Source organism: Mastigoproctus giganteus, chromosome 7 (genome assembly GCF_048544385.1).
Source record: "Mastigoproctus giganteus isolate SK-2022 chromosome 7, ASM4854438v1, whole genome shotgun sequence".
NCBI lineage: Eukaryota > Metazoa > Arthropoda > Arachnida > Uropygi > Thelyphonidae > Mastigoproctus > Mastigoproctus giganteus.
Genome location: NC_143581.1, coordinates 140,767,837 through 140,795,740, shown reverse-complemented (window position 1 = coordinate 140,795,740; position 27,904 = coordinate 140,767,837). Strand labels below are relative to the sequence as shown.

At 37.9% G+C, this 27,904-nt stretch overlaps 1 protein-coding gene across 4 annotated transcripts in view; it reads left to right on the top strand.

The window, feature by feature from the left end:
* LOC150083232 (protein hu-li tai shao-like) overlaps positions 1–27,904 on the top strand; it is a 346,406-nt gene that overhangs the window by 34,005 nt on the left and 284,497 nt on the right. For all 4 annotated transcript variants that reach the window (XM_090377923.1, XM_090377924.1, XM_090377922.1 and 1 more), the window contains exon 2: positions 14,843–15,039. In XM_090377923.1, coding sequence (XP_090234049.1) covers positions 14,867–15,039 — 173 coding nt within the window. In that variant the 5' untranslated portion in view covers positions 14,843–14,866. The remainder of the gene's footprint in view (positions 1–14,842; positions 15,040–27,904) is intronic.

Genomic DNA, 27,904 nt, shown 5'->3' with positions numbered 1-27,904 from the left:
GTGAATTGAATTTTAATTATATTAAACAGCGATTCTAATTAGCGAAAATAGGGGGAATATTATCCACAGGCTATAAAAGTAAAGATATATTAAGCACAAATTTACTCTTTATTACCTAACCAATTAAAAAAATTAAATGATACGTGAAAATCGGAAGAATATACAGGCGTGCCTCGATTAATTCGTCCTGAGAGCGCATCATGCAAAACGGAAACGCGTTAATCGAATATCATAACCAGTAGGAAAAATTATAATTTGTCCTTGACCTTCTGGAATGTCCATAAAGAATTTTAAAAATACCTTTTTAAATAACTTTTTAACTGTATATAAGGTAAAAGATAATGAAAATAATTATGGAATTAAATGTTTATTGCATAAAACAGCGGTTCTTAAACTGTGCGCCGCGGAATATTTTAAGTTTTCAAGGGAAACACAGCGATACTCGACATCTGTCGGACACCGCGTGAACTATTAGCTTGAGGTAGTTCACAGTTTCGGCATTTCTTATTAAGTTGTTTGGACCTAACTACTAAATGAAACTGTTAGGTATTTCTTTTGGTCTGGGTGCGCCTTGAAAAAATTACTGAGACATTAAAGGTGCTGTGAACTGAGAAACTTTGGGAACCTCTGACATAAAATACACAGTGAAGAAATTACTGTTGCGGAAGTATTTGAACAGTGTTGACTTTCTCTTTTCATCAATTAATTTCCGATAGCCGACAACAATCTTCTCTGGGCCCTGGCGAAATAAATATCGCAGAGAACATCAAACCTTTTGTTTGAGGTTCTATGCGATAAGAAAGATTTCATCTAATTCTTTTACCGTTATCTTCTTCGCAGTAACATTTTTCATCTGGCTCATTTAAAACTTTGAATTTTTAAATGCAAGTCTGCATTGACTTTATTAGCAGGAGACAAACACGTCTTCTTCCGATGGTTGATGGAACACACAGAGGCGGGCAGCAGGCAGACGTTTGTTTATTGACCGTATAACTCTCAGTAAGCTTAACGCGCGATTCAAATCTTTTTCAACTATCACATAAAAAAAAAAAGATCGCGTTAACTGGAAATTTGCATCGTGAAAAGTGGTATCATTTTTCAAATAGCGTTAACTGAATATCGCGTTAATCGAACTTGCGTTATGCGAGGCCTAGCTGTACTTGATAATCTGAATAATTAATATGTACATACTAACTAGTTGACATTTCTGTTCACTAACATTTGTGGGTGGGGGTTAAAATTTATAACATTAAAAAGATAAGCAATCAATAACAAAGAATATGGCACACAAATTGCAAGTAACACTATATGCGCAAGTGAGAACAGAGTAATAATTACGAAGCTTTAAAAATAGGAATGAAGAGAAGATTCTGAAAATTAAATTTTTTATATGATTGAAGATTCCATGGAAGTGTAAACACGTTTCACCATAATAACCCACATAATTTCAGCTGTCGGTATTATCGCAAATTCAATAAGATCGAGTTTACAGGCGCCTCCATAGCCAGGTGGGAAGGAGCAGTGCGTAGCACACGCTTCTTGATTAGACCGGGGTTCGAGCCCGTCACCACCAAATACGGAGGATGCGGAAAGGTCAGGGAATGACCACCACATATCCCCGGAGCAATATGGCCTTAGTTGCTAATGCTCCTAAAAACCAAATAAATAATAAATAAATAATCGAGTTTACTATCTGTTTATGATAGATTGGACTAACAGAAAAGTCCAATAAACGGGTGACTGATAATTGTTTTATGGTTGTGGCCTCCAGAAATCTGACCGAACCATGAGGTATGGTCAGAGACAATCGTATGGTAATCTCCAGTTCTGTGGTCTCTTGCCCTGATTAAACGGCATGTTGTCCCAATTAAGCGAAGTAAACCCTGACTATTTTCTCGATTGGGTTCTTTTTTTTTAAGATTTGTCCCAAATAAATGGCTGCCCGGATTATCCGGTGGCCCAAATAACCGGAATCCACTATATATGAATGTTTGTAAACTGTGTGTATTAATAAATGGGTGAAAAAATGAAAATGTGAAATGATGTGTACATGGTGTAATACACACCATCATTTCACATGCATTAAACTAACAAAGTAGTTTAATGCATTATTTTAATTATATCTCATATAGTAGTTAATAGTAATGGAGGCAGAAAGCAAATGTATGAGCTTATATAGCATCATTAAAAAAATAATAATAATTCCAATTTCACACATCCATTCCCTTTTTAAAAGTTGTCCAGTTCCTCCTTGAATTTCTTTAAGTACTTCCACAATGACAGATGAAAATTTGTTCCAGCAATTAGCCAACCACTGGATAAATTTTCCACACATCTATTCTATGACTTTCCTCAGTTTGATTTTATGCCCCCTCAGGTTCGTAATCTGAGCAAGCGGAAGAATCCCATCAGCATTCAGCGTGCCTTATACACCTCAATCAGATCACCTTGCAGGTACCTAGTCTCCAGCTGCTGCAATTTGCAGAACTTAATCCTTTCTTGGTAAGAATACCCCTTCGTTCCGCCCTCCAATCTTATTGCCCTTCTCTGTACATGCTCAGTCAACTCTGCATCCATCCTAAAAGGCCTCCAGACCTGTATGAAGTGCTCAAGGCATGGCCTGACCATTGCCTTATACAAAGGGATAAGACCATCTTTTGACTACTAGCAAAATTCCTGTATATCACCGAGAATACACCAAGACCTGCCCTGGCAGGTCTTGGTGTATTATGCCTTGGCAGCCTGTCTGCATTTCCCAGAAAACTACATATCTGACTGCACAATCACTCCCGGATCTTTTTCATTTTCTACCACCCTAAGTGTAGTACCACACAGTTGGTACATTTCTCTGGTGTTACTTCTACCCATATGCAGTACTTTGCGTTTTTCAATGTTAAACTTCAGTTGCCACTATTCCGACCATTTGCGCAAGTTTTCTAGATCCTGTTGCAGTAGCTCACTGCCATCACTGTCATTAACAACCTTGCCAACCTTTGAATCATCTGCAAATTTTGGCATTAAGCCTAATATACCTTCATCAATATCATTGATAAATATACAAAACAGTGAGTTCAACACCGACCCCTGTAGACTCCACTAATAACATTTGTCCACGAAGAGCAGCATCCATTTCTCTTTGTCTTTTCCCACTTAACCACTCTTTTATCCATTGTAGCAACTTACACTTAATACCATACTGCTCCAATTTGTACAGTAGTCTTCCATGCACAACGGTGTCAAAAACTTTCCTGAAATCCAAGTATACGATACCAAAATTATGTTTTGCATCTAGTTCCTTTGTAACCACATCAAAGTATCCAATAAAAATTATCAGACAAGACGTTCCCTTAACAAACCCATGTTTGTTAAGGGAAAGTGTCTGAATTATTACTGCAGTCTTGTCTAAATGATCCTGCAATGCTTCTTTAACCAGTGACTCCATTATTTTCCTCAGAACAGAAGTTAAACTAATTGGTCTGTAATTACTCGTGTCACCCTTAGATCCTCCTTTGTGAATTGGGGATACATTTTCACATCTCCAGTCTGTGGGGACTTCCCCTTAGTCCAAGGATGCCCTCATAATTATGGCTAAGGGTTTGCTTACTTCTTTTGCTGCCTCCTTTAATATTACTGGATAGATCCCATCCACTCCAGGTGCCTTTCTTATGTTTAACTTCAACAATTTCTCCTCCACTTTGCTCTCAGTTATTACAAAATCATTAAGCACCCTGTTACAGCTTGACAAACTTCCAGCATTTTCCTCCCGTAACTTGTGCGAATGTAGATGCAAAATACTCATTCAGTTTGTTAGCTATCTGAGCAGGATCATCAACAGTCGAACCATCGATATCAAGTAGATCAATCTGATTCATCACCTTCCTTCTAGAGTTTATATAAGTAAAGAAGTCCTTACTGTTTTTCTTTGCATCCTTTGCCAAAGATTTTGCGTAATCTGCCTTCACTTGCCTATTCTCCTTTGTGACTTGATTACAGACTAGCTTATACCTGCCATAGGCTTGTTTGTTGCCTGATAATTTATATCCATTCCATGCATTTTTCTTCTCTGCCACGAGTCTCATTAGTTCATTTGACATCCATTTAGGCCTGAACCTTGAACAGTATTTCTTAATCGGTATGAAAGGCCTAGTACCTTCCACTATTAGTTCTTTGAATGCTTCCCACTTACAATTTGCTGTTGGTAACACAAGGCCTGATGTAGCTGAGTGGTCAGGAGCAAGAATGTATAGCACAGTTTCTTGAGTTCTAGCTCGTGACTACTAAATACGATAAATATTTGTATTGGTGATTTATTGTAAACTCTACTGACTTGGTTGTCATGCCGGAGTATAAACAGAAAATTTATTTGTTAGTTGGTCCCACTGTACAGAATTTAAAAACTGAGACCATTGTTAGTCACCTTTACGAAAGCAAAAACCCTTCCCTTCCCTTTACCATGATTTATCTATAATGCTACTAAAACACTGACTCAGATCAATAAAATACTTTTATTAAATAAATAAAATAAAATACATGTACTGACTGTATAAACTTTATATTAAAATAAAATAAAATAAGATGATATTGTAACAAGAAATATAAATTAAAGTGCTGAAATGATGTTTAAAACTACTAAAACCATAGCGCTAAAATTATTGCTATTATCCAGGTATTTGGCTGAACTTATATCCCCAGTAGTGGGGCGTTCAGATTACACTATTAAGAATAGTAGCGAGTTTGTTCAGTTTGTCTGTGCCCAAGAGATAGGAGAGGGGGAGATTATGGTATCATTCGATGTTTCCTTATTTACATGTATACCCGTTGAACATAGTTTGGATTGTGTGCAGAGGGCTTTGGTTAAGGATAATACTTTGAAGGATAGGACAGCCTTAAGTGGTGAAGACATTTGTGAAGGTGTTAGTTTATGCTTGTCTAGTACCACCATGGTGTTTCAAAATGTCATGTAAGGGCAGGTCCGCAGAGTGGCCATGGGTTCACTTATTAGTGCAATTATAGCAAATTTAGCCATGGAAGAGTTTGAAGATAGGAAGTTGGGGTGCTCTGGTCCACCCCCACTGAGGACGTGGAAGAGGTATGTTGATGACATGTTCACGGTAATACAAAGGGGATACAAAACTAAAGTACTTAATTGATTGAATAAGGGTTCACCATATATTCAGATTACCTTGGAGATGGGGCTGGGAGGGGGCCCCCTTCCATTCCTAGACACTTGAGAACCAAGGTTTATAGAAAACCTATCTGTCACATCCAATACACACACTTTAAAACTGCCCAGACCGATTGCCACAAAAATAGTGTGGTCAAGGCCTTAATGGGTAGGGTGAAGTCCCATTGTTCTTCATTTGAGGAGATAGATGACGAGACCAAACGTGTGGCTATCCCCAGAGCATAATTGAGGGATGTTCTAGAAATTGAGTAGCAGTTGGAACGTTTTCATACCTGTTGCCACCGCATACATCTCCTTCTATCTGGGCATCTCGGAACTCATCGCTAGTATATTTTGCTTGTGTCAGATATGCTGTGTGCAGCTTCTGGGCAGGAGACTTAGCATAGTAGTGTCCGCAGTTAAAGCTCCTATTGCGACTAATGACACTAGTGGGATGTATATGAAATCGAGTGCCCAGATTGTGGGGAATGTTATGTGAGGGAGACGAAACGTAGGCTGCATGATCACCTGGGGGGGGGGGAGCATGATAGAGCCCTCAAGACAGACAATTATGTAGGTTCAGCCATAGCTGAACATGCCTGGGAATGCCCAGTTAGGGCATAGTATTACAATTAAAGAAACCATGATTTTAGATAGAGTGCATGGTTTTTGTATCCGGAAATGGCTGGAGTTTGAGGATATGTTCATATGGATGCTAGTCTTAATAGGGATAAAGGCTGTCGTATTCATCCATTTTTTGATGCCCTTATCCTAGAAAGAGACGAACGTTTTAGAATGGTTCATTCCAGTGCCATTTCTGGTTCCAATGCACGGGAAGCGGACCGAATGCAACTGCCGTACCCAGTGTTACGTACCTGCTTGTGATGTGTACGCGCGCGCGCACACACACACACACACACATATATATATATATATATATATATTTAGTAATTTTAAACATTTTATTTTAATATACAGTTTATACAGTCAGTACATGTATTTTGTTTTATTTATTTAATAAAGGTATTTTATTGATTTTAGTCAGTGTTTTAGTAGCATTATAGATGAATCATAGGGTTCCTGACTACAGAGGACTCTTCAGTGAACCTTCAATGGACTCACGAAATGTGAACTTCTAAATGAAAGGATACTTTTGGAATAAATGGCCTCTTTGGCATCCTGTTTTATCTTTGTCAGGACAGCAGGACCTCTCGCTCAAAAATGGAACATCTGATCATCCTGGTGTAGTATGTATAGTAGGAGTCCTCTTAACAGGCCTATGCTTAACTAACTTGCCAGTTTGACTGATGCTCCCCACCCCCCTTTAAAATAGATGTTTGGTGTCTTTAAAGGAGTGAGTGAGTTCTCGCTCCTTAAAGTAACCAAAATTAGAGATAGTCTGCAAGTCTGTAGTATAAAAGAAAATGTCTTCGTTTTGCCTCAAAAGATAGATGGTGCAGAAAGTTTTTTACAGCGAGTTGAGGGATGACTTGGATGTTGAAAAAAATATGGAATTCATAGTGAGAGATATCTACTGATCAGCTTACTGCTCAAAAATTTACAGATTTAAGGTAATTTATGAACAGAGAAAAATTTATAGAATCTAAATTATAAGATGACAAAAAAAAAAGCAGAGCCTGCAGTACTAGGATACAAAAAAATCCCGAAGAGAGAGAATCATGGTGGCCACCCAAAGAAATCCAACTGGAATTCAAATGCAGTTTTTTTTTTGTTGTTTGTACTGAAAACTTCAAAAATATTTTAAAACATATTTAAGAAGATATTTAAAAATATGTTCATCTTTACCAGTTTGCAATCACTCAGAAAAATCAACATGGATGGGTGATGTGGTGTTTAAAGAATGGATTTTTTTATGAATTTTTACTTCTGTAATTAAATTGAAGGAAATAATTGCGCTAACTTCTAACTCGTTCACATCCCAGTTGCGAGGAAATTTAAAGAAGGTGGCATAAAGGCCATGTTTTTAGCACTGAAAGTCACATCCTCAATCCAGCCACAGAATGTAACATCGTTGATCCAGCCTATGGATTAAGCGATTCTAGAATGTCTTAAAAAGAGAATAAAAAAAAAAGCTACAAATATCAGACTTGTTACAATACAGCACACTAGCATGGAATGAAATTCCAAGTTCAACATTTACTAAATCTTAGAGGAAACTTTTTTGCCCAAAGTTGACAACACTAATGAGAGTCCTGAACTATAAAGAAGATAAAATAATGTAACTTAACTGATTTCAGGTGGAATGATGGTCCCAAAGATTTACAACAAGAAGATATACAATGATGGATTCAAAATGGTTTTTAAACAAATTGGCAACAATTTGTTAGAAAATGGAATTATGGATGATGCAGATAATATAGCCACCCTGACAAAAATGGATGAATCTAAATATGGAGAGATTGAATTGAATCCAGAGCCAAAAAATTTCTTGTTCAGCAATCTTAAACATCTTAGATACAGCTTTGCATTATATTGAACAGTGGTATGATTCAACAGTCAGTGCTGTGATGTTTATTAAAAAAGCAGAGGGAGGCTGTGCTGTAAAATGTCATCTTAACTGATGAAAATTGCCATTTTTTTTTTTTTTTTTTGTGAATGAATACACATATATATGTTTTTAAGTTATAGCTTGGACACAGCATAAGGGGAAGTCTTATGACCAATTTGATTGGATACTATGATCTGGATGCAGGGAATAACGGTGCCTCCGTGGGCAGGAGCAGCAATGTGTGGCACACGCTTCTTGATTAGACCGGGTTCAAGCCCGTGACCACCAAATACGGACGATGCGGAAAGGTCATGGAATGACCACTGCCATATCCCTGGAGCAATATGGCCTTAGTTGCTGATGCTCCTAAAAACCAAATAACAAACAGGGAATAACTTTGATATCATATACAGTAGATTCTGGTTAATCGGGGCAGCTATTTATTTGGGGCAAATCTTAAAAAAAAAAAAAAAAAAGATTCCAATCGAGAAATTAGCCATGGTTTAATTCGCTTAATTGGGACAACATGCCATATAATCGGGGCAGGAGACCGCAGCACTGGAGATTACCCTATGATTGTCTGCGACCGTACCACATGGTTCGGTCGGATGTCTGGAGGTCACAACCATAAAACAATTAGCAGTTACCTGTTTATTGGGCTTTTCTGTTAGTACAATCTATTATAAATGGATAGTAAACTCTATCTTATTGAATTTGCGATAATACCCACAGCTGGTCTCACTTGCGCATATCATGTTACTTGCAATTTTTGTGTTCCGTGTTCTTTGTCATTGATTGCTTATCTTTTTACTGTTTTCAGTTTTAACCACCACGCACAAATGTCAGTGAACAGAAATGTCAACTAGTTAGTATGTACATATTACAGAATGTATTAATTATTCCTATTATCATGTATATTCTTCTTATTGTCACATATTTAATTTTTTTATTTGGTAAGGTAATAAAGGGTAAATTTGTGCTTAATATATATTTACTTTTATAGCCTGTGGATAATATTCCTCCTATTTTCGCTAATTAGAATTAAAATTCAATTTGCGAACGCAATGACCGGCGCTTACTACACATCGTATAGTGAACAGTAGTTTACTATGGTGAGTCCATCATAACGTGATTTGATTGTACAGTGAACCAATTGTAAAGTGGGCATCCTTTGTATTTTTAACTATTTACGTGAAACTTCGGATAATTGGGTTAGCCGCTTAATCGGGCCAAAATGCACTAGTCCCGTTGTGTCCCAAATAACTGTAATCGTCTGTATCTGGATCTTAGAAAGGCTCTTGATACTGCCCCGATTTGTGCAGCAGTATCAAGAGCCTTTCTAAGATCCAGATACAGACGATTACAGTTATTTGGGACACAACGGGACTAGTGCATTTTGGCCCGATTAAGCGGCTAACCCAATGGACACTGCTCTTTGTGGACTAATGTTATTAGTGGAGTCCCTCAGGGTTCAGTGTTGGGTCCATTGTTGTTTTCTGTACTTATAAATGATATTGATGATGGTATATCAGGCTTAATGTCCAAGTTTGCAGATGATACGAAGGTTGTCAGGGTTGTTAAGGACACTGATAGTAAAGTACGCTGCTGCAACAGGATCCAGAAAAGTTGAGCAGATGGGAGGAGAGGTGGCAACTGAAGTTTCATTTTGACAAATGTAAAGTACTACATATGGGAAGCGGTAACCCCAGAGTAACGTATCAACTCAGTGGTACTACACTGACAGTGGTAGAGAATGAAAAGAACCTAGGAGTAACTGTGCAGGCAGATATGGAGTTTTCTAAGCAGTGCAGATGGTCTGCAAGAGTAGCTCATGGTGTCTTGTCAATGATATACAGAAATTTTTTCTAGCAGGGATAAGGAGGTGATTATCCCCTTGTATAAGGCAATGGTCAGGCCACACCTTGAGTACTGTATACAGGTCTGGAGGCCTCATTTTAAGAAGAATGTAGATCTATTGGAATGAGTACAGAGAAGGGCAACAAGATTAGTGAATGGAATGAAGGGTTGCTCTTACGAAGAAAGGCTTGGGTTTTGCAGATTAGTGTCTAGACACTATGCACCTGTGAGGTGATCTGATTGAGGTGTATAAAGCTTTTAATGGTTTGAGCATGCTCAATGTTGTTGGGATTCTTCCTCTTGCTCAGAATAATCACCTGAGAGGGCATAAATTCAAATTGAGGAAAGACAGTTGTAGGATAGATGTGCGGAAGCTTGCCTTTAGCCAGCGGGTAGTTGAGTGGTGGAACAGACTTTCATCTTTTGTTGTGCAAGTTGATAGCCTAATTAAATTTAAGGCTGAGGTGGACAGGTATTTGGAACGAATGGAGGGGTGAAGTGGGAGCGGTTTGTTTTTTTGGCCGATGCTGCATAAGCTTGCTTTCTTGCATTGTATGCCTCTACTAATGCAACTACTAATGCAATGTAAGGTAATGTAAGGTGTACAGAGGCAGATTATGAAGTTTAATAGGTTGTTGGGAGAAGGTACAGTACAACGTAGCGATACAAGTACTCATTTTGTTTACAATTTGAGTAATAGGCAACTTACGGAAGAGCAAGAGGGAGTTTTAAATTTAGGTCCTAAGTTTACGCTTGTACCTCCCAAACCTCCCATTGCGGAGATAGCAATGGGTATTGAACGGGCCATCAGCAAGCTACCGGAGGCCCTAGCTAATGAGATCCGGGTTAAATCTGCCGTTATTTTGAGCCAGGTAAAGAAAGTATCTCCGAATCTTTTCTTTAGTCAAAGAAAAGCCTTGAATGAACTGAGAAGAGGCGATGGAATTGTGGTTTTACCTGCGGACAAGGGCAGATCGACGGTTGTCCTAAACAAAGAAGACTATCACAAAAAAGCAATGGACCTTTTACAGAACAATAATACGTATAAAGTTACTCAGAGAAACCCGTTGGTTGGCCTAGAGCGGCGCATTAATAAACTGGTACAGGATTGGTTAAAGGCAGAGAAGATTTCCAGGGAGACCTTTTGGTTCTTACATGCTACTGGATGTCAACTCCCGAGGTTTTATGGACTTCCAAAAACTCATAAGACAGAAGTCCCACTCAGACCTATTGTATCATTTATAGGAAGCCCCACATATGCTTTTTCAGGGTATTTGGCTAAATTGATTTAGCCTATAGTGGGCCAGTCCAACTATGTCATAAAAGACAGTAAAGAATTTGTGAATTTTGTGAAAGATTTGATTATAAATGAAAACGAGAGCATGATTTATTTTGATGTGGTGTCACTATTCACATGCATTCCAATTAAACATGGAATATATTGCGTTAGAAAATCTTTGAGTAATGATGTCTCTTTGAGTAATAGATCGCTTTTAAATGTAGAGGATATTTGTTCGGGTGTGGAACTTTGTCTGGCCAGCACCACTATGGTGTACCAAGGTGTTATGTACAAACAGGTTCACGGCACAGCCATGGGATCTCCTATTAGCGCCATCGTGGCCAATCTGGCCATGGAGGAGTTAGAGGACAGGATTTTTAGTGGATGTCAGTTTCCCATAAAGAAATGGAAAAGGTATGTTGATGATACCTTTACCGTGGTCCAGAAGGGGAGAGAGGATGATGCACTTCATTGGCTTAATAGCTTCTCCCAATTTATACAATTTACCTCAGAAGTGGAAACAGGAGGTACCCTTCCTTTCTTGGATGTACTGGTCTCTAGGGTAGGCCCTAGGCTCAAAACTTCTGTGTTTAAAAAACCTATGTGCAGAGGCCAGTACACCCATTATAGTTCAGCACAAGCTGGGCAGCATAAGAATAGTGTAGTGAAAGCTCTACTAGATAGAGCAGGGTCACACTGCACCACCTCTGAGGACAAAGAATGTGAAATTAGACGAGTCACAGCAGACCTTAGAAAATGCGGATACCCCCAGAGGATCATAGACAGATTTAGTAAAGGAATAGAGTCTAACCGTCAGGAACCGTTTGTTCCTGTGGCTACCGCATACATTCCTTACTATCCGGGCGTTACTGAGCATCTCGCTAGAGTTTTGCGGGGTTATAAAACACGCTGTGTGTAGCTTCCCGGGCGGAGGTTGCACACAGTGTTGTCTCAGGTAAAAGACCCAATAGGAAAGGAACTGAGTAGTGGAGTAGTGTACAGGATAAAATGCCCGGATTGTGGGGAATGTTATGTGGGCGAGACAAAACGACGGCTCAAGGATCGTCTGGGGGAGCATGCAAATGCTATAAAAAACGCTGATTACAATAAGTCTGCTGTGGCCGAACATTTTTGGGAGAAGCAGCATCAAATTTCCCCAGAGGATGCGGTTATCGTGGATCGAGCGCATGGGTTTTGGAACCGTAAATGGCTCGAGAGCTTACGAATCTGTTCATCCGACCACAATATTATGAATAGGGACAGAGGTATGCGTATGCATCCTCTGTTTGAAACTATCATCCTAAGTACGGATGAACGGTTCTGCTTAACACGTTCCCGAGCTATTTCCGCTTCCAGTTCAGACCATGCGCCGACTGCACCACGTGTATAGGTACCGTGAGCCTGTTATATATGGACGTGCTGCAGGAAGTTTTGTTACTGCTGAGGAAGGAAGCCGATGCTTCCGAAAGCTCCAGAGACTTTTATTGTTTTTATCGCTTTTAATCCGGTTTATTTTAGTGTATTTTATCTTAAGGATTTTATCACAGTTTTAATGTTTTTACATGTATTTAATTTAATATAATAGCAGTTTTTGTAAATAGTTATTTTATTTTATTTTAATATGTAAATATTTTAGTTACAGTAAATACTTATTCTTATGGTTGGTGTGTGAGCTGATTTAATGCTAAAATATGAATTTTCCCAACCTCAGAGGCCTTTTTCAGGATATAGCAGTCATCTAGTTGATTTAAAAGTTTTGTTCCCCATGTCGAGTTTCCTTCCCATTTACTCCAATCAATTAGAGGCAAATTGAAATATCGCCCATAATAAGGCATTGACGCTTACTTGCCCATTCCATTTGCATGTAGAGGCTTTTGTCATAATCTTCACAATCACCTGGTCTGTAGATTACTCCTACTCGCATAATACCTTTGTTTCCAACTATCTCACACCATACACACTCTATACTAGTATGTGAAATGTCTGAATCCGGGAAAGCTATCGTCGCACTCAGGCTGCTTCTGATAAGAAGCATTACCCCACCACCCCTTCTATCTAACCTATCCTTCCTAAATACATTATACAAGCTGTACTGGAACTCATCATCTCCAATTTCCGGGTGGCACCACATCTCTGTAAGCCCTATTATGGCCGCGTTACTTGTTTTAACCAGCAGTTCGAATTCGCTCATTTTATTGACGACACTTCTAACGTTACTGTATAAACAATTAATATTTACTGTTCTTGTATATTTAACAACCCTAACACAACCCTTGAAGTTTTTTAGGCTCTCTTCCCTGATATTAGCTACCCGCTCATGTGAAACGTCTTTGCCCCCAGAGCATCTAGATAATACATTCAGTTGGGGTAACAGATAAGAACTCTTAAGGTATGTGCAAGAGTTACATTGACCAATATTATCAGATAAACGCGTGTCAGTATTACCCACATCCCCCCTAACTAGCAGTTTCCCTGAACCTTTAAGGTATCCTCAATAATACTGGCAAAAACTTTTGCACCAACTTTGTTTAAGTGTATCCCGTCTCTACAAAACAAATTCCTTCTACCTACAAGTGTGGGCCATGCTGACAGAAATTTACCCCCTAAAGCCTTGCAGATTCCTTCAAGTCTTGAGTTAATCCACAAGGCTCTTAACATATAATCCCTCCTTTCGTGTCTGGGCAGAATTGCAGACACATAGACTTTATGGCCTAGCTTGCGACATTTCCTCAGCATGGTCCTGTATTTTTCCAACAAATCGTCAGATCGTGTACGTTTAATATCATTTGTCCCCACATGAATAATAATATTTTCTTTACCCCCTTTAAAATCTGACAATCTGTTGGTGACATCATGAATAGTTGGTCCCGGCAGATATACCCTGGTTCTGCTCCACCTATCTTTATTACAAAAAATATTCCCCGTTTCCCTGACAATGGAGTCTCCTAATAAAACGTCCTTTTTTAACCAGAGTAGTTTGCACTTGGTTTTTCTGTTTTGAGGCTCGAATCGGGTGTGCATCACTTGGTAGATTGCTGGAGTTTTGAGTCCCTGACGAGCTCCCAGTTGCATTATTTTCGAGGGCAAGCACTCGTTTTTTCAGGGACTCAAATTGTTCCATCAGTGCACCAAATTGTAATTTAAGATCGGTGCACTCCTTACATTGATCACAAAGAAAAGAATCCCCAGGTGAGGTAGGATTAGTCACCAGGTAGACCTTGGAAAACATTCCACAGGTTCCACAACGGATTAACTCATGACTCACCCATAAATCGCCATCTGCTATTTCCGTGTGAGTCACGATACCCTGTGACGTGTTTAAGGCAGATCTCGTAACTACCATTATAAAATTAAATAAATATCAATGAAAGTAACTTTAAAAAATTATATCTATAATATTATTAAAATGAAACAGTTACAGGAAAACCTATAACAAAATAATCCAACAATATCTAAATAAATCAAATATTTAAAAGCACTATCCAAAAGAAACCACTTAACTGAGGAGCCCTGTCTAAGCGCGTCCGCTCACCTCGAATGCCAACGTATTATGATAGGAGAGAATAAAGAATGAGAGCGTTGTCAATCATTTTGGCCCTGGAGAGAATTTGCAAGGCTCATAGCATAGATGTTTTCTAAGCTTCTTAATAAGAGAGAGACTACGTTTACAGGGATGGGATACACTCAAACAGAAGGGTGACAGAATAATTGTTGATACTATAAAGACAAATATTCACTTTATATTTTTTTCCTTATTTAATGTGATAAAGATAAAATGACAGTTATGTGATATATGTTAAAAGATAAAATGAAATTAAGTTAATTTTAAAATTAGATTTTTTTCTCATTTATTATCTTTTTAAATATCCCACTTCACAGTTACTGATATAGATTATTAAACATAGATCTCTCCTCTCAAAAGTAAAATATTTTGAATTACTGGTTTAAACGTAAGTTTTGCTTGTCACTATCATCTGAAAACACTGTACAAAATATAAGTGTTCTAAAATTGGGAACATTCTTTGTTTTTCAGGAAGTTAACATAAAGATTTCCAAGATGTCAGACACAGAAGAGAAGATGAATGGTTCTATTGAAAATGAATCTAAACTAATTGAGACATACGATCCAGATGATCCAGAAAGTCAGCGACAGATGTGGCGTCCTCCTGATATTGAGCAAGATATGAAGGAAATGGAACGGCGCAAACGAGTTGAAATGATTATGAATAGGTATTTATTTTTTCTCCTGGTTTGTTGTTGAAAGGCACTTGCACTCAGGTCATGAAAATTATGAATAAAATACGTCTCGGAGTAAAAGTAGGTTTTATTTGAAAATATGTACCCTCCCCCCAAGGAGGACATTAATTACAATTAATTTAATATTACATTGATAGGAATTAATATTACTGCTGAAAAATTAAAGTGGTATGGAAGGACTGAAAATAAGTGAAGAAGAACAGGGTAGTCTGTTTATGTAATGACTTCCCACTTAACAAAAGCGTTGCATAAAAGAAAGTAGTGTGTGTACCCTGTACGCACGAAAGATGTTTAATTTTATGTGAAAACATCTATGGCGACACTAGAGTAAAACCGTTTAAATTTTTGGACTGTTTGATCGAAACTTACTTACGCTACTTAGAAGGTTGATGTTGATCAAAATCTTAAGAAGCAGATTTTATTAAAGTCTGCATTTTATTCTTGCATAATATTACTACCCGCTGCTTACTCTACCAAATCAACGTTAGTGACCGAGTTGGATCATTTAGGAAGTGACATTTCCACATCTTAGTACGAACTTACTCTACTGAATTAACTACTTACTCTACCGAATCAGTGTTAGTGGCTGAGTTAGCACCATTTAGGAAGTGACGTCAATTGCATCATTTCCGTTACCGTAAGAAAATTTTCGTTACCAATTAATTTGCTGACCGGGCTAGCCGGGTGGGTAACGCACTTGCCTGGCAACCCAAAGGTCGCGGGTTCGAATCCCGCCTCGGGCTTGGATCAAAGTACTGCAAAAACCTTGGGAGGTGCATTATGGCCACAGAAGCCGATGCGCCAATAACTACCAAAGGGGGGGGGGAAACCAATTAATTTACTCTAGTGCTGCCATAGATGTTTTCACATCAAAAAGTTTGTACACATAGCCTTAGAAGATGGATTTGTTTTGGGCTGATGAAGATGATATCAATACAAACCAGGAAGAACAGTGGAAACTGTGCAAATTTGGGTTTGATGCTATAAACTGGGCAGTTGAAAAAATTTCAGCTCTTGGAAATGGATGTTTTTTGGAAAAATTTTGCTTTTTTACTTAATTAACATATTAAATTGTTTTCAGAAAATTGTTTTAATAGACCTAGTCACATTTGTTTGCTTACTTCTAAATTTAGCTAAAGATTTGTAAGTTTCAACTATTCTGAACCTTTTGTATCAGTGATTTGGATGTATATTTTATCTCATAACGTAGTGTGATGCATGTTAGTGGAACTGCATTATTTTAACTGTGGTAAATAAGTAGTGCACATGTTCTAATCATACTCTTTTCTTAGATAAAAAAGAAAAAAAATTTTTTTTTTTTTTCTAGTATGGCTGTAACTAATTAGTATTAGTATTAGCTACATGGTGCAAGGAAGCCTATGGCTACCGCTGCACCAGCCAAAAAAAAATAATAAATAAATAAAATAAAAAATAATAATAAAAAGAAGAAAATTAATAATAAATAATTAATAAGAGAAAGGGAAATAGACAACCTATGCGTTTCCCTCCTCCCATAGATAATTGTCCAGTTGACCTTCGAATTTTCCCAAACTGTCAACATCTACCACCCATGTAGATAACTTATTCCAGTAATTTATAACTTGCTGGCTAAAATAAAACTTCCTGCAATCCAGTCTAAATATCTCCCCCCCCCCAACTTGAAATTATGGCCCCTACTTCTAGAATCATTTATAACCGTGAAAATTTTGCCCTCATTCATTTTACTTATGCCTCTCAGAACCTTAAACACCTCAATCAAGTCTCTTCTAAGGTGTCTAGTTTTCAAGCTCTGCAACCCAATATTCGAAGTTTTTCCTCATTGGACGCCTTTTGCCAATCTCATCAGGCAAATTACCTGTCTTTGGACCCTTTGAAGAGTTACAATGTCTTTCTTAGGTGCGGTCTCCATACTTGAACACAATATTCGAAGTGTGGCCTTATATAATAGGATTATGATGTCCCTCTCTCTACTAGCAATTGTTTGATAAATCATCGATAGGACACCGTGCACCTTCCTTTGCAACCTATCTACAATGCTCGGAGAACTTCATCTCTGACAGTATCATAACACACAAGTCCCTTTTCTCGACTACCGGCTTTAGTTCCACGTGTACAAGATATTTTGGGGTTATTGTTCCCTTGCTGGATTAAGGCATAGCTGCCATTTTTCTGACCATCCCTGAAATCTGTATAGGTCACTCTGAAGAAACTCTGCTTGGCGGTGATCATTAACTGCTCTAATAATCTTTACATCATCTGCAAATTTAGACATCATGCTCTATAATTTTATCGATGTCATTTATGAAAATCAAAAACAACAGTGGTCCTAATACTGATCCTTGGGGAACCCCACTTCTTCTTACATCAACCCAATCTGAGGAATCACCATTTATCACAACCCTCTGCCTCCTGCCCTGAAGCCATCCAGCTATCCATCTAAAGATTTTCCCTGTCATTCCAACCTGTTCCGGCTTATAAAGTAACCACTCACGTGGGTGAGTCAAATGCTTTTCTGAAATCAGGCTGAAAGCCAGCTGCATATCGCAGCTGGCTTTCAGCCAAGTCTTCAGGTTCATTTATTGCCTATACCAAAGCTCTCAACTATTGTAAAGCAGTTATTAATCAGTCCAAAGTAGATTTTGAACAGGCTAAGAGTAGGAAACGTTTCTTATCCAAATGGTAGTCGAGCATTCTGGTTTCTTGCCAAAGCTGTTGGCTGCAACTTTTGTCCATCTCTACTCCCAGCTCTGTTAAAATTTAATGGTCCTATTGCCACCTCAGCTTAAAGATAAAGCTGACCTGCTAGCATCCTACTTTTCTTCTAATCCTTGTATGAATGATCTTGTTAAACTACCTGTTACCATGCTCAGTACACTCCCTTTGATGCCTCTTGTGGTATTCTGTCAAAAGGATGTCAGAAGAATTTTGAGCAACCTTAATGACAAGAAAGCTTCAGGTCCTGATGGTATTTCTTTACTTATTCTCAAAATGTATGCTCCTGGGCTTACTCATGTTCTGTGTCACCTTTTTACACTTTCTTATTCCACTGCTGTTTTTCCTTTGGGCTGGAAATTTATTCATATACAATCAGTTCCTAAAAACTAACAAATCCTTCCCGTCCAATTATTGTTCTATAGCGTTTCTACTCTTTCTAAAGTAATGGAGAAATCCATTAACCTTCCATCTGATTAACGGTTGTCAATATTGAGTCTGTCGGTATCAATCCTCTCGTGATATATTGGCTTATGTTATCCATCTGTGGACAAATTCAGTGGAAATGTGTTAAACAACAACTTAAGCAGTTGATATTTCTAATGCTTTTGCCATGTTTGTCATAAAGGTCTTCTAAATAAGCTTCCATCTTACTGTTTTTTGTAATTGGGTCTCCAGTTTTCTCACTGTGGGTGATGGTAGATGGTTCTCTGTCTTAATTTCTTCACTAATGCTGGTGCTCCTTATGGTTCATTTCTTTCTTTCACTCTTTTTGTTTTTTTATATTATTCAAAGTGACTTTCTTTTATTGACTGGAAATCCTATCCATAGTTTTGCTGATGATGGCACATTGCATTCCACTTTCCAGTTTGAGGAACCTTGCCCTGCACAAACAGCTTCAACTGCTCAAATATCCACTACCAATTCCGTAAATGCTGATCTCCAGGTAATTCTCCATTGGGGCAAAGAAAACATAGTTAATTTCAATTCTTCTAAAACTCAATCTTGTCTTATATGTCACAAAAAGGATTCTTGTGCTCTTATGCTTATCTTCAACGACACTCAGATTTCTGTACAAGATCACATATCTGTTGGGGATTGCCCTGACAACTTAGCATAAGTACATCACAATTATTGCTTTCTCTGCATCTAAAAAAACTAGGCTTTCCCTTTCACTTTTTACATTACTTTTCTTTTAAACAGCTATGCTTAATAAATCCCAAATCTGCCCTATCATGAAATATTGTTCCCACTTCTATAACCTCTCCCATAACTTCTATATGCTCCCATAACCTCTCTCAATCTCCTGGACTCCTTTAAAAAGAGGGTAGTTAGATTAATTAATGACCCATCTCTTACAGTCTCGCCACTCCCTGTCTCATAGTCCTCGTGTTTCTGTTTCATGCTTTTTCTGTAGATACTTCCATGGGCACTATTTTTCTGAATTAGCTTCTATGGTTCCTTCTCTATCTTCCAAACTAGTCCAAACATATGCTACAATCAGTCAGCATATTTTTACTGTCCAACTTCAAATTCACAGAATAATCTTTTTTCTTCCTTGTTTTATTCCTTCCAACCTTTGTTTTCTGCAACAACCTCCTTTCACGTGTATATTCTGAAAATTACAGTCTACAGAAATTCAAGTCTGATAACAACAGGTATCTTCTTTCATTCATCTTCTTGATCTTCAACGCATGTGTGGTACTAGGTACCATAGATTCTAACACCTTTCATGTTTGTAGTTTTCATTTAAAAAAAAAAAAAAAAATCTGTTGGTTGAAGGGTTTTTTTGAGACAGGACAGGGTTTCAGAAAGTTTTGAATTGAATTTCCTTTTCTGCACTGGAGATCACCATTTAAGCAACTAGTAGTAGATATTCAACTAGTTGTTTGTTTAGGATAGAATTTGTCAAAGCAAAATGTAGTGTACTGTCAGCAGAATGAATATTTTCTCTCAGTTGGAAATCAATATATAGCAGTGGGTGATAGACCAGAACCTTGAACTCCAGTTAGAAGACAGAGCCATCAGCCAGCATGTGCAGTGAGTAATCAGACTGGCTGCCTGATTGCAAAAGTTGAAAGGTACCATAATATGGAGCTTGCTTACAAGGCCTTTGCCAGATGTAATCTGAAGATTTAAAATGTTAGAGCAACTGCTTGAGTGTAAAAGATTTTCCATGGAATTTAGCAACAGATGAATAATATAAACCAAAGGTATGCCAGTATATCAGTACTGATGGATGATCCATGCTGGTGATTGTTAATCAGATTATTATTATTATTAGCTATATGGTGCAAGAACGACTGTGCTTATGCTACACCAGCCAAAAAAAAAAAAAGTTCCTGAGAGTGTCAGTCAAAAGTAGAAGGGAATCACCAAGAAGAGAAGAATGATGATATCCAGCTCAGGACCCTGGGTGTGCCAAGCCCATACTCACCAGATGTGAGCCCCTGGAGTAATGGAAGTGTTCAAGGTAGTGTGTGGGTTGACAGATTTCTCCATTACTCTGGAAATGGTTGGAGTAAGTGATTGGATAAGAAAAATTTGTTACCCCTAACACCAGTGACATTAGAGTGTAAGAAAGCTAACACAGAACCTGGTTAAATCTGAAGTAGAGGTTTTAAGAACAAGTAAAGGACTAAGTATTTAACATATATTAATTTGGTTAATTTGATTTGCTTCTCAGAAAAAAGCTGCTTTGAATTGTGCTTGCTCTGAATAATAGTGACATCTAACAGTAATAATGGTTTCATTGTAGGATTTCAAAGGAAAATGAGAATATGCAAATTTCATTTATGTATATTGCTTAAAAAAAAAAAAAAAACCATTGTCAAAGGTAAACATTGTGTGTTGTGATTTGTATACATGTAATGAAGTGTAATACATACAATAATTATCAAAGTGAAAATGTAGTTTGCTTGTCTGCTCTAATTATCAAAAGGGTAAGGATGCTATGGTTTTTTTCAAAGCCTGTAGAAGAGAAGAGAACAAAGAATGAAGAAAAGTAAAGTGCCTTCTCAGTTCAATCCATGAAGCACTAAAATTAAAAGTTTGAACATTTTTCTGATTTTTAAAAAATAGGAAAAAAAAAAAAAAAAATGAAGAGTTGCCATACCTTGATACAAGTAGAAACCATTGTTGAGATTTGAACTGCAAAAAAAATTATTCTCAACTTCATTCTTTGGTGAATGCAGAAAAGTGAAAAGAAGAGATCGAGAAGCTTAAATATATTTGAGACATCTATATTCAAAATTCCAAGACCCTGGAAATTGCACCCTTATAAGCTCAAAAGAGTTTGAGTTTATTGCTCTCCATTTGAAATTTGCACACCTTATATTGCTCAGCTTGAATATAACCAACAGTAACTAGATTGCATTTTATAGTCTGAAGCGGACCGCAGACTATAAAATGCAATCTAGTTATATAATGATCTTCACAATACTGTTAATTAGCATAACTGTGCATATTAACAGCTGAAGAAAAGCTACAGTAACTGAAAAACCATTATGTTATGAGTAGGGAACAGTATCATTATCCGTTTGATTATCCACTTTCATAACTGTACCATATTTTTGAAGGAATTGTTAATGGACACTTCATTACTGTATCAATAAATGGACACATGTCCATATAATGATACAGTATTCTGGACTTGAATGTGTATGGTAGTGGGGGGGGGTTGGACTGTGAACTTTTAACATGGGGTGTCCCCACATATTTTTCAGAGAGTTACTGCATTATTAAGAGAAGAAAGTAACCACCACGTAGCCCAAATCTGAACCCTTCTGAATACTGGTTGTTTGAGTTGCCATCTCTCCAGGGTTGACTTGGAGTTTTTGGGTATAAGCTTACTTGTGTTAATTTTTCTGAGTTACAGAATAGTAGAGAAAAGTAAATTTCCATTCCATTTTAAGGTGAATGTGATGCTGGGGTATCCATTATGTTTTTTTTTTTTTTTTTTTGTTTTTGTTTTTTTTAACTGTGGTCCTAAACTGGAAATTATAAATAGTCACAACAAAAGAAGTCCCTGTAGTAATTATTTTTTCTTAATAAATAATTAAGTTATTTATTAAGATGTGTAGGGGACAAGGTGGTAATTGCTGACAAGGAGAAAAACCTTTACCTTGTTGCTTAGAGGCCAATTTCTAGAACCCACTTGCTGCATTAAGCCTAATGTAATATTTTGACTTTACCATGCATTAGTTGAATACTTTCTCTTACTCTGTATCTAGGTTGAAAAGAAGATAAGAAATTTTGACTGCTTCTGCACAAAGTAATGGATATTTTTGCTTATAGCCTAAACAAATGTAGGTTGACATAGTCTTGAACTACCTATAATAATCTGTTTTTATTTTTTAAAGATTTTAATAAATTATAGGAAACTGAAATGTGGGTAAGAACTGTAGAACCATAAAGTGAAAATGATGCCATTTACCAAATTTTTGTTTGCATATACAGTGGTACCTTGGTTTGCGAGCATAATTTGTTCCGGAAATGTGCTCGCAATCCAAAGCACATGTATATCAAAGCAAATTTCCCCATAAGAAATAATTGAAACCCAGATTATTTGTTCCAAAACTCAAAAATATTCATATACTGTAAAAATGATTAATACAAAATACATACATACCTTTTTTATATTTTTAATATTTAAATTTAATATACATAAAGCAATGAATTTATTAATTATTGGGTAGGAAGACTGTCACTAACGGAATCACTGCTATCTGTTGACTTTTTCTTTTTGTGCGACTTTAACAAGGAACCTATCCAATGACACTTGCTTTTGCCTCCTTTTAAGGATTTCACGGAAATATGACATTGCATTGTCGTTAAACAGATTCATCGCTTGCACTGCCACAGCTGTATTTGGGTGGTGCTTTTCTACAAAATTTTGCACTGATTCCCACATTTTACACACCTCCCTAATCTCATTTGAAGAGAGGGATGTCTCCATTTTTTTTATCTTCCTCCTCAGACGAGATCTCCTCCATAACCTCTTGCTGTTGCTTGCGATGCAGATCCATCAGTTCGTCGGTTGTAAACTCCTGGCCACGTTCCTCCACCAGCTCTTGAATGTCGTCCTTATTCACCTCCAGTCCCATGGTCGTCCCCAAGGACACAATTTCATCGACAACTGACAGCTCCTGTTCATGAGCAAACCTCTCAACGCAATCAGACCACAGTTTTCTCCAAGCAGAATTGAGGGTTCTCTTGGTGACCCCATCCCAGGCTTTATCGATGATCTTGAGTCAGTTTACGATGTGGAAATGATTTTTCCAAAACTCTTGGAGGGTAAGGTTAGTTCCTTCGGTCACCTTGAAGCATCGCTGAAATAGTGCCTTGATGTAAAGCTTTTTAAAGTTTGAAATGACCTGCTGATCCATGGGCTAGAGTAATGGAGTAGTGTTGGGAGGAAGGAACTTGACCTTAATGAACTTGAATTCTTCCAGTAAGTCGTCCTCAAGGCCTGGAGGATGAGCAGGAGAATTATCCATAACCAGCAAGACTTTGAGTGGCAGTTTTTTTTCTAAAAGGTATTTCTTCACTGCAGGACCAAAGACCTCGTTGATCCACTCAACGAACAAGATAAGAGTGACGCAAGCCTTGCTGTTGGACCTCCACATAACGTTTAATTGGCTCTTCTGCACTTTGCATTTCTTGAAGGCGCGTGGATTCTCAGAATGATACACGAGCAGGGGCTTGACTTTGAAATCACTGCTTGCATTAGCACACAGCAAGAGAGCGAGACAGTCTTTCATGGGCTTGTGACCGAGCGTTGCATTCTCTTCTGCTGTAATGTAGGTCCTCGTTGGCATCTTTTTCCAAAAAAGCCCCATCTCATCGCAATTAAAAACTTGCTGCGGCAGGTAACACTCGGAAACCATGAGCTTCTGGAACTCAGCAACGAACACCTCAGCTGCCTTAGCGTCCGAACTCGCAACCTCTCTGTGCCTCACAACACTATGGATGCCACTTCTCCTCTTAAAGTTATCAAACCATCCCCTGCTCACCTTGAAGCCTTCTTCGTTTTCTGTAGATGTACCTGGCAGTTTACTTATGAGGTCGGCGTACAAGGCCTTTCCCTTCTCACAGATCAAGTTCTCGGTCACAGTATCACCTGCTAGTTGCTTCTCGTTTATCCACACCAAAAGCAACTTTTCTACATCTTCCAGAATACGTGGCCGTTGCTTTGATATTCTCGTGACTCCTTTTGCTACATCTAGTCCCCTTAGTTCTTCTTTAATATTGTGCAAATCATTGACATAGACTTCTTATAAAATCTTGCGATGGGGGCCACTTTCATACCTTGTTCGTGCTTCCCGATGATTTCCTTCTTAATTTCTACCATAATCATCTCATTCTTACCGCCTTCCTTTTCAACCCTTTTTTTTCCATTGGGGCCATTTTCGTAGTGTACAGTTAATAAAGAACAGTCACTACATTTGAACACAAAATTAAAAAAATGCTTTACGCACATACACGAGGTCACAACGCTAGCACGAATGTTCACTACAATGTTGACTGTATACGAATGGGGTATGTCGACTGAGATCGAACATGCAGGACGATTACCTGATCAGCATGTGATCACATGACGCTCGGCAGACAATTTTTAGGGAATAAAGCACAATTACAAAATGAGGAGGTACACTTGATACACATAAACAAAGCTGTGCGCGTGTAGCAACTGAATAAACAACACCGTTAAAGCAGAGATATACTTAATACCTCACATTTTACTAAAGCACATTTCTAGGGGTTACTACCATAAAACAATAAAAACAATTTCCAGTTGCATTTCTGCCAGTGGAATCTTATAAACTGGTAGTAAACTCGATCTAATTGCATTTGCGATTATACCGTTAGCTGGAATTGTGTTGGTTTTGACATTATTATGGTGAAATGTGTTTCCCCTTCACTGATATAAAACACATAAATACATTTTCAGAATCTTCTTTTCATTCCTATCATGTTGCATTCAGTTGCGGTGATTCTGTGTTCGACTGCCATTTCTTATGAACACAAAGACGAATCATGCATAAGTGAATTTGGTTCGTGTTATATACGACATCGTTCCCCTATTTATAAATTGTGTATGATCGAATTCGTTTAGTATAAACACGTGTTATACGAGGACTGACTGTACTCGTATTGCAAGACCTCGCTCGTTTATCAAGTTAAAATTTATTAAAAATTTTTGCTCTTCTTGCAAAACACTCGCAGACCAAGTTACTCGCAATCCACGGTACCACTGTAATTTGAGGGATGGAAGCCTCCTTAACAATTCATGCTGAGGGAAATGGAGCATAATCTGCCACGCTGGTCCAGTGCGGGTTGCCTGATCGACTGTTAGCAGTCAGAGGCTTGAACCCCGGTCTACTCGAAGAGCGTGTGCTACTGCACTCCCGCTCCTGACCACTAAGCTACGGAGGCGTTGAAGTTTGCATATAATTCATATTAATTATTCTGTACTGTGTAACAAAGTTAGCATTAGTAGAGGCATATGATATGAGAAAACAAGCTTATGCAGCATCAGCCAAAAAAACCCCTCTCATTTCACCCCTCCATTCGTTCCAAATGCCTGTCCAGTTCAGCCTTAAATTGATTTAGGGTATCAACTTCCACAACAAAAGATGGAAGCCTGTTCCACCAATCTGACTGCACAATTACTTTCCACTTCCCTGAGTGCAGTACCACACAGTTGGTACGTTTCTCTTGGGTTATTGCTACCCATTTAATTGACAAATGCAGTATTTTGCATTTGTCAATGTTAAATTTCAGTTGCCACTTAGCACATTTGCCCAATTTATCTAGCTCCAGTTGGAATAGCATACTGTCTTTACTGTTGTTAACAACCCTGCCTACCTTTGTATCATCTGCAAACTTTGATACTAAGCCTGATATACCTTCTTCAATATCATTGATAAATATATAAAACAACAGTTGACCCAACACCAAACCCTGTGCGACTCCACTAATAACATTAGTGTCCACGTAGAGCAGCGTCCATTTATTACCACTCTCTGCTGTCTCCCACTCAACCATCCCTTTATCCATTGCAGTAACTTGCCCTTAATACCATTCTGCTCAAATTTGTACAGTAGTCTTCCATGCACAACAGTGTCAAAAGCTTTCCTGAAATCCAAGTATATGATATCAAAATTATTTTTTGCATCCAGTTCCTTTGTAATCACATCATAATATCCAATCAAATTTGTCAGACAAGACTTTCCCTTAACAAACCTATGCTGTGTCTGAATTATTTCTGCAGTCTTGTCTAGATGATCCTGCAATGCTTTAACCAGTAATTCCATCATTTTATCTGGAACACAAGTTAAACTAACAGGTCTATAGTTACTTGTGTCACCTTTTGAACCCCCTTTCTGAATTGGTGATACATTTGAGCCCCACCAGTCCATGGAGACCTTCCCTGTGTCCAGTGAAGCTCTCATAATTATGGCTAAGGGTTTGCTTACTTCTTTTGCTGCCTCCTTTAATATAACTGGATAGATCCCATCCACCCCCAGGTCCCTTCCTTATGTTTAACTTCAACAATTTCTCCTCCACTTTGCTCTCAGTTATTACAAAATCACTTAGCTCCCTGGTAGAGTTTGATAAACTTCTGGCATTTACCTCATTGAATAACTCCTCATGTGTGAATATAGATGCAAAATACTCATTCAGTTCAGAGTACTCATTATATGCAAAATACTGCATAGTATTTTGCATATAATGAGTCATCCAGTCATAAAACAGTCATCCAATAAATCCACAAAAGTCTTGCTAGTGTGTGAATGACCAACCCACAAGTTCCAGTCAATATCTGGAAAGTTAAAATCCCTGAATTTAGAATAATTTTCCTGAATTCAGGAGACCTTCCAAACTTTCCTGAATTTAGAATAATTGCATACATTACCTAACTTGTTTTAGTTCAGTTTAAGCCAAAAATACCCTTTGATTTGTGAAAAAAAAAAAAAAAGTTAAATTTATTATCCCTTTTTAAACGACATACATGTACCAACAGAACATTTTCAGCATATGTCTTAAAGTCAAAATACCCCAAGTGTGGAGAGTTTGATTTAAGACTATTTCCTTTCTGTGGAACTGAACTTGAAAGCACTATATTCTTCAAAATAAACTGGCGAATCTCATTAATTTTTAGTTAAATGGTATGGTTTACATATTTTTTTTTGTTTCAAGAATTATATTGTAATTTTTACTATTTTTCAAAACTAAAAATTTATGACTGTATCAGAGTGCAGATTTTAATGTAAATGAGTTTTTCATTTCATGTGTTACTAAGACGTTGTTTTCACCTAATTCTACACATTTGAAAGGCACCTCCGTGGGCAGGAGCAGCGGTGCGTAGCACATGCTTCTTGATTAGACCGGCGTTAGAGCCCGTGACCACCAAATACGGAGGATGTGGAAAAATTAGTGAATTACCACGGCATATCCCTGGAGCAATATGGCCTTAGTTGCTAATGCTCCTAAAAAAAAAAAAAAAAAAATGGGCGCCTCCGTAGCCAGGTGGGAAGGAGCAGCAGTGCGTAGCACATGCTTCTTGATTAGACCGGGGTTCGAGCCCGTCACCACCAAATACGGAGTATGCGGAAAGGTCAAGGAATGACCACCGCATATCCCGGAGCAATATGGCCTTAGTTGCTAATGCTCCTAAAAACCAAATAACGAAGCTCCTAAAAACCAAATAACAACAACACATTTGAAAAGTTTTTGAGATTTGCTGAAAAAAATAACTATTATTATTTAGTGAGTTTTTCACAGAAGCTGTTATTAATCAAGTGATCATAAAGAGAAGATTGGAACTACTGATCTAATAAAACAGCTCTCTAATTCCAATGTTGATGGTGCCATGGTTCCCTTCAGCAGTCAGTATTTATTTTCCCGAGAGATGATCACTGTGTTCCCAATCTGTGTTAATATGAGACTGGCAGAATTACTTAACAAGTACATGTCACTGTTGGAAAAAAACCGTGAATTAGGGTTAAATTTGAAAGTGTCTGCAATTCTGCCCAGACACGATAGGAGGGAGTATATAATGAGAGCCTTGTCGATCAATTCGGCTCTGGAAAGATTGTGCAAGGCTCAAGGGGTAGAATTT